The sequence below is a fragment of the Haliotis rubra genome, unplaced genomic scaffold, assembly GCF_003918875.1.
Source record: "Haliotis rubra isolate DU_JTF1 unplaced genomic scaffold, ASM391887v1 Scf1215, whole genome shotgun sequence".
Lineage (NCBI taxonomy): Eukaryota > Metazoa > Mollusca > Gastropoda > Lepetellida > Haliotidae > Haliotis > Haliotis rubra.
This window is the reverse complement of record NW_025765132.1, coordinates 146,151-154,041: the sequence shown is the minus strand read 5'-3', so window position 1 is coordinate 154,041 and position 7,891 is coordinate 146,151. Positions and strand designations below refer to the sequence as shown.

Sequence of the window (7,891 nt, the reverse complement as noted above, 5' to 3'; positions counted from 1 at the left end):
TGTGTGTGAATATCAATTTCAGTAATCTAGTATATCAGTTATGTAGCTGGATATATAGTAATGTGTCTAGCTCAGTGTATATCAGTCAGGATATATGGATGTATAGTAATGTGTCTAGCTCAGTGTATATCAGTTTCTGGATATATATTAATGTATCTAGCTCAGTGTATATCAGTTTCTGGATATATAGTAACGTGTATAGCTCAGTGTATATCAGTTTCTGAATATATAGTAATGTATCTAGCTCAGTGTATATCAGTTTCTGAATATATAGTAATGTATGTAGCTCAGTGTATATCAGTTTCTGGATATATAGTAACGTGTATAGCTCAGTGTATATCAGTTTCTGGATATATAGTAATGTGTATAGCTCAGTGTATATCAGTTTCTGGATATATAGTAATGTATCTAGCTCAGTTTCTGTATATAGTAATGTATGTAGCTCAGTGTATATCAGTTTCTGGATATATAGTAATGTATGTAGCTCAGTGTATATCAGTTTCTGGATATATATAGTAATGTGTATCTAGCTCAGTGTATATCAGTTTCTGGATATATATAGTAATGTATGTAGCTCAGTGTATATCAGTTTCTGGATATATATAGTAATGTATGTAGCTCAGTGTATATCAGTTTCTTGATACATAGTAATAGGTATGTAGCTCAGTGTATATCAGTTTCTGGATATATATAGTAATGTATGTAGCCTCAGTATATCAGTTTCTGGATATATAGTAATGTATGTAGCTCAGTGTATATCAGTTTCTGGATATATAGTAATAGGTGTAGTTCAGTGTATATCAGTTTCTGGATATATAGTAATGTATGTAGCTCAGTGTATATCAGTTTCTGGATATATAGTAATGTATGTAGCTCAGTGTATATCAGTTTCTTGATATATAGTAATGTGTGTAGATCAGTGTATATCAGTTTCTGGATATATAGTAATGTGTTTAGCTCAGAGTATATCATCAGTTTCTGGATATATAGTAATGTGTGTAGCTCAGTGTATATCAGTTTCTGGATATATAGTAATGTGTGTAGCTCAGTGTATATCAGTTTCTGGATATATAGTAATGTGTAGTAGCTCAGTGTATATCAGTTTCTGGATATATAGTAATGTGTGTAGCTCAGTGTATATCAGTTTCTGTATATCAGATATATAGTAATGTGTGTAGCTCAGTGTATATCAGTTTCTGGATATATAGTAATGTGTGTAGCTCAGTGTATATCAGTTTCTGGATATATAGTAATGTATCATTTCTGTAGCTCAGTGTATATCAGTTTCTGGATATATAGTAGTAATGTGTAGCTCAGTGTATATCAGTTTCTGGATATATAGTAATGTATGTAGCTAGCTCAGTTTCTGGATATATATAGTAATATAGCTCAGTTTCTGGATATATAGTAATGTGTGTAGCTATCAGTTTCTGGTATATCAGTTTCTGGATATATAGTAATATGTATATAACGTATCTAGTGAAGCTCCAGTGTATATCAGTTTCTGGATATATAGTAATGTATGTAGCTCAGTGTATATCAGTTTCTGATATATAGTAATGTGTGTAGCTCAGTGCATATCAGTGTATATCATTTCTGGATATATAGTAATGTGTGTGTAATATCAGCTCAGTGTATATCAGTTTCTGGATATATAGTAATGTATGTAGCTCAGTGTATATATATAATGTAACAGTTCTGTATATCAGTTTCTGGATATATAGTAATGTGTGTAGTTTCTCAGTGTATATCAGTTTCTGGATATATAGTAATGTATATAGCTCAGTGTATATCAGTTTCTGGATATATAGTAATGTGTGTAGCTCAGCTATCAGTTTCTGGATATATAGTATATCTCAGTGTATATCTTTCTGGATATATAGTAATGCTCATATAGTGTATATCAGTTTCTGAATATATAGCTCAGCGTTTCTGGATATCAGTTTCAGTTTCTGGATATATAGTAATGTGTGTAGCTCAGTGTATATCAGTTTCTGGATATATAGTAATGTGTGTAGCTCAGTGTATATCAGTTTCTGGATATATAGTAATGTGTGTAGCTCAGTGTATATCAGTTTCTGGATATATAGTAATGTGTGTAGCTCAGTGTATATCAGTTTCTGGATATATAGTAATGTGTGTAGCTCAGTGTATATCAGTTTCTGGATATATAGTAATGTGTGTAGCTCAGTGTATATCAGTTTCTGTATATATAGTAATGTGTGTAGCTCAGTGTATATCAGTTTCTGGATATATAGTAATGTGTGTAGCTCAGTGTATATATCAGTTTCTGGATATATAGTAATGTGTGTTTCTGGAGTTCAGTGTATATCAGTTTCTGGATATATAATGTAATGTGGATATAGTTTCTGAGTAGCTCAGTGTATATCAGTTTCTGGATATATAGTAATGTATGTAGCTCAGTGTATATCAGTTTCTGGATATACAGTAATGTGTATAGCTCAGTGTATATCAGTTTCTGGATATATAGTAATGTGTGTAGCTCAGTGTATATCAGTTTCTGGATATATAGTAATGTGTGTAGCTCAGTGTATATCAGTTTCTGGATATATAGTAATGTGTCTAGCTCAGTGTATATCAGTTTCTGGATATATAGTAATGTGTCTAGCTCAGTGTATATCAGTTTCTGGATATATAGTAATGTGTGTAGCTCAGTGTATATCCGTTTCTGGATATATAGTAATGTGTCTAGCTCAGCCTCTGTACTACATGGTAACTACAGCAACCATGGAGTGACATATCACGTGACAACCATCACACTTATCATGAGCCTATATGAATGTTTACGATTCTGCTTTTTGTATTATCATTTCAATAGATGATCTCCTCACAGTTACGAACAACGCAACCCATATTTCAGTAAGCAAAGTGATTTTATTGGATTATATGACATAGCATCTGTATCCTATATGTCTACACATTGAGGAGAAACCCTGACCCCCAACTCTCGTCGGCTCTCGCATATTCTCGGTGCACCAACATGGCGACGGCTGCGGTCAGTCTGTGGCGACCGCTGTACAACGAGAGGGTCAAGTGGGGGTCAGGGTCGAGTATTAAAGAAAAAAGAACTAACGTTCATTGCATTGGCGTCATGATTGATGGAGCGGACCCACCCGTACATATATGTCATTGCCATTGACAAGATGCAACACCCTTATCCCAATCACCGGATTGTCTGGTCCAGTGTGCAAACTTCGTGTAGCTGTTGCAAAGTGGGGTTTAAACAGACAAACATCTGTACAGAAATAACAGCTTGATTGATAGAGGAGCAATCTTTGGAACAGGTGTTGGTCCAGACTGAAGGTCATACCACCTATCTCTGGTCAGCGATTGGGAGATCCTCGGTAAAGCATTCGAGGCGAAACAGTCTAAAGGCAATAATTCTTAATACGTCCCATCAAAGAAATAGCTAGACTGACTACGGGCGAGTGTCACAAACAAGGGACATAACTACTCGTCGTGTTCCCACTTGTCCAAGAATTCCTGCAGAGTGACCATTCCGTCTTCCCCTGCGACTGCCTCGATGGTGTTCTCGATGACGGTGTCGCTGTACCCACAGTCCACTAACAACGCACGAAATTCTGCTCTGTCCAGTTTCCCGTCACCACTCGTGTCACGGCTTTTAAACAATTTCCTAACGTGACAAACTCTGCAAATAATAAGAACGTCAGACGTAACTTTACATCACTGTTCGTGATAACAGTATTACACCAGTGTGTGTGATAACAGTATTACATCAGTGTGTGTGATAACAGTATTACATCAGTGTGTGGGATAATAGTATTACATCACTCTGTGTGTGATAACAGATTACATCACTGTGTGTGATTACAGTTTTGCATCACTGTGTGTGATAACAGTATTACATCACTGTGTGTGATAACAGTATTACATCACTGTGTTTGATAACAGTATTACATCAGTCTTCGTGATAACAGTATTACATCACTCTGTGTGATAACAGTATTACATCAGTCTTCGTGATAACAGTATTACATCAGTGTGTGTGATACGTATTACATCAGTGTGTGTGATAACAGTATTACATCAGTGTGTGTGATAACAGTATTACATCACTGTGTGTGATAACAGTATTACATCACTGTGTGTGATAACAGTTTACATGACTGTTTTGATAACAGTATTACATCTGTGTGTGTGATAACAGATTACATCACTGTGTGTGATAACAGATTACAGTGTGTGATAACAGTATTACATCAGTGTGTGTGATAATAGTATTACATCACTGTGTGTGATAACAGTATTACATCAGTCTTCGTGATAACAGTATTACATCAGTGTGTGTGATAACAGTATTACATCAGTGTGTGTGATAACAGTATTAAATGACTGTTTGATAACAGTATTACATCACTATGTCTGATAACAGTATTACATCAGTCTTCGTGATAACAGTATTACATCAGTGTGTGTGATAACAGTATTACATCAGTGTGTGATAACAGTATTACATCACTATGTGTGATAACAGTATTAAATGACTGTGTGTGATAACAGTATTACATCACTATGTCTGATAACAGTATTACATCAGTCTTCGTGATAACAGTATTACATCACTGCACGTGATAACAGTTTTGCATCACTGTGTGTGATAACAGTATTACATTTAAATATGACATTATATAGTCACGTGATATAAATGTCATAGTGTATACTTACTCTATCTTATCTTTAGGAACTTTTCCAGTGACAAAATCATTCAGCTCTTGCAGGGACAGTCTCTGGTCATCAGATGTGTCATATGTTGCGAATGTTTGCTGTGGGATAGAGACAAAACTAATCAAGAAACGTCAAACCTATGATTGAAAATAAAAGTCCCTCAGTACTTCGACTGCGGTGTCATCTTGCAATAGTACAACCATACAACACTGTAACAATACAACAATACAACACTGCAACAGTACAACAATACAACACTGCAACAGTACAAGAATACAGCATCTTCATAGCTGTAACCTAGATAGGAGCTTCCCACGACACTTATACTGACGGTTGTTCTTCTCACAGTGGGACCTACCTTCCGAACTAGGCTCTGTACGACCCCTCTCAGCTCCCCAATAGGGAAGTTGCCGTGACAGTCCTTGTCTTTATACCATCGTGCGTATATCACTGACGTGCATGTTATAACCACATAATGCAGTATATCACTCACGTGCATGTTATAACCACATAATGCAATATACCACTCACGTGCATGTTATAACCTAATGGTTCAGTATTTAACCCACGTACATATTATAACCACATAGCTCAGTATATAACCCACGTGCATGTTATAACCGCAAGGTTCAGTATATCACCCACGTGTATGTTATTCCCGCATGGTTCAGTATATAACACACTTGCGTGTTATACCCACATGGTTCGGGATATAACAACGTGTATGTTATAACCACATATTCAGTATATCATCCATGTGTATGTTATAACCACACGGTTAAGTATATCACCCACGTGCATGTTATAACACATGGTTCAGTATATCACCCACGTGCATGTTATAATCACAAGGTTCAGTATATCACCCACGTACATGTTATAACACATGGTTCAGTATATCACCCACGTGCATGTTATAACACATGGTTCAGTATATCACCCACGTGCATGTTATAAACACATGGTTCAGTATATCACCCACGTGCATGTTATAACACATGGTTCAGTATATCACCCACGTGCATGTTATAACACATGGTTCAGTATATCACCCACATGCATGTTATACACACATGGTTCAGTATATCACTATGTCCATGTTATAACCGCATGGTTCAGTATATCACCCACGTGCATGTTATAACACATGGTTCAGTATATCACCCACGTGCATGTTATAACACATGGTTCAGTATATCACCCATGTGCATGTTATAAGCACATGGTTCAGTATATCACTATGTCCATGTTATTACCGCATGGTTCAGTATGCCACCCACGTGCATGTTATAACCACATTCTGCCGTTTGTAACGTGCACTTATAACCACATGGCGCGGTATGTCATCCACATGCATGTTGTAACCACATGGTTCAGTATATATATCTCTCACATGCATGTTATAGTGACATGGTGCGGCATATCACCCACATGATGTTATTCCCACATTGTGCGGTTCGTCACGTGCATGTTATAACCACATGGTTCAGTATATCACCACGTGCATGTTATAACCACATGGTTCAGTATATCACCATTTGCATGGTATAACCACATGGCGCGGTGATGGATTTGTCACCGGTTTGTCAGTGCGAGCCATCTGAGATACCATGTTGCAGTTGTACATGGCTTGCCCACTAACACAGTAATTGCCAACTCCGAGCCTACCCGCCAAAGGACGAACACGAGGCAGAGCAACCAAAAGTACCTTCTTGTTTAATCGGCAATGATTGTTTGATTCAAATATATGTCTTCAAATACCATCTTTGAAGGTGTAGTTTGGTACTGTGGGCGAGCTGGCTAAGGCGCTATGCTAGTGATCAAGCGAATTTGAGGTGTCGGGATCGAGCCCACCTGTGATCGGGTGTAAAAACCTTAGAGTCAGCTTTGTGTGCAGACTCTTTCAGTGTTGTCACAACCCTTAGTGTACAGTACACAACCCTGTGCACTTAAAAGAACCCACGAATCCGTTGGTATATGACCAGATGGTGGCCACATGAATACGTGCAAACACCTAGTTGCGGGTACAGCAACGTGCAGTGAACTTGGACAAAGTACTGTGACTATGTGTCCCAGTCCACCCAGCTGTGAATGGGCACCTCGTAAGGATGAGAAAGCCGCAATAACTCGGTGCACCTAGTGGCTGCAAGAGTCGTATGATCCCTGGGGAGTTGAGATTGATAATACGATGTGCCGTTGAGATTGACATCCAGTGATTGAGGGAAAAATATCAGCGCTTTGAGCATGTACTAGTTGCGTGGATATGTGCGTTATATAAATATCCTATAATAATAGTAATAATAATAATACTGTGCCACGGGGAATATAATAACCACCGACTTTCCATTCTTCAGGCAAGCAGTCTGTACCTCTAACTTATAACATACGCTCTGTTATAAACCTGTTACACAAATTCAGAAAATTCGTTTCCATGGAAATTGCACAGCGAGGAACTTACCGCTATTTCCTCCATGCCGTCGATTTTATCACAGAATTTTTTGAATTCTCCGAACGTGACAGTGTTGTCGTCATTTACATCCATCTTGTCATAGGCCTCGCGCACACACTCCAGAATATTATCCACTGCCTTTTGGTTCGCCATCGTTGTCTGAGTTTGTCCGCGGTACTAAACACGACCCTCTGCTTGCTCGAGCTCGTCCCGAATGCCAGCAGACGCTAGAAATTGAAAGCGAGGCTGAAGGAGAATGAAAGCGAGGTTTATGTCAGGCTGTTTAAGTCCCCGGGTTGTTTCATTGACACGTGATCCGCAGTCTTCCGAGACATCCATCACTGCTGTCAGTCTCACTCGCCTGTCACCACACAAGGCCATAAAAGCACATATATAACTGGGCACATTGAGCACATACACAAGCACATACAAGCAGAACAGCACATGTGAATACAAGCAGAACAGGGGCACATGTGAACACCCACAGAGAGGTGAGAGCATGCGAACATAGACATAGACAGATGGGTACGTGAACACCCACAGAGAGGTGAGAGCATAACATAGACAGATGGGTACGTGTGAACACACAGAGAGGTGAGAGCATAACATAGAGATGGGTGTGCGAACACTTGTGTGTGTGTGTGTGTGTGTGTGTGTGCGTGCGTGTGGATGGATGTATGTATGTGCGTGCGTGCGTGCTTGCACAGAGAGAGGGAGTGTGGGGGAGGGGAGAGT

At 38.6% G+C, this 7,891-nt stretch overlaps 1 protein-coding gene across 1 annotated transcript; it reads right to left on the bottom strand.

The window, feature by feature from the left end:
• Positions 1-2,875: 2,875 nt before the first annotated feature.
• Positions 2,876-7,397, bottom strand: LOC124265703 (calmodulin-like protein 7). The gene is made up of 3 exons (XM_046700510.1): positions 7,166-7,397; positions 4,708-4,805; positions 2,876-3,670 (listed from the first exon to the last, which is right to left on the bottom strand). Exons 1-3 carry the CDS (start codon positions 7,307-7,309, stop codon positions 3,472-3,474), a joined length of 441 nt encoding a protein of 146 aa, XP_046556466.1. The 5' UTR covers positions 7,310-7,397; the 3' UTR covers positions 2,876-3,471.
• Positions 7,398-7,891: the final 494 nt, after the last annotated feature.

Excerpts from the sequence above, each read along its gene's own strand:
- LOC124265703 (XM_046700510.1), bottom strand. The coding sequence starts at position 7,309 with ATGGCGAACCAAAAGGCAGTGGATAATATTCTGGAGTGTGTGCGCGAG. Across the intron at positions 4,806-7,165 it reads ACGGCATGGAGGAAATAGCG|CAAACATTCGCAACATATGA; the intron begins GTAAGTTCCTCG and ends TCTATCCCACAG. Across the intron at positions 3,671-4,707 it reads GTTCCTAAAGATAAGATAGA|AGTTTGTCACGTTAGGAAAT; the intron begins GTAAGTATACAC and ends TATTATTTGCAG.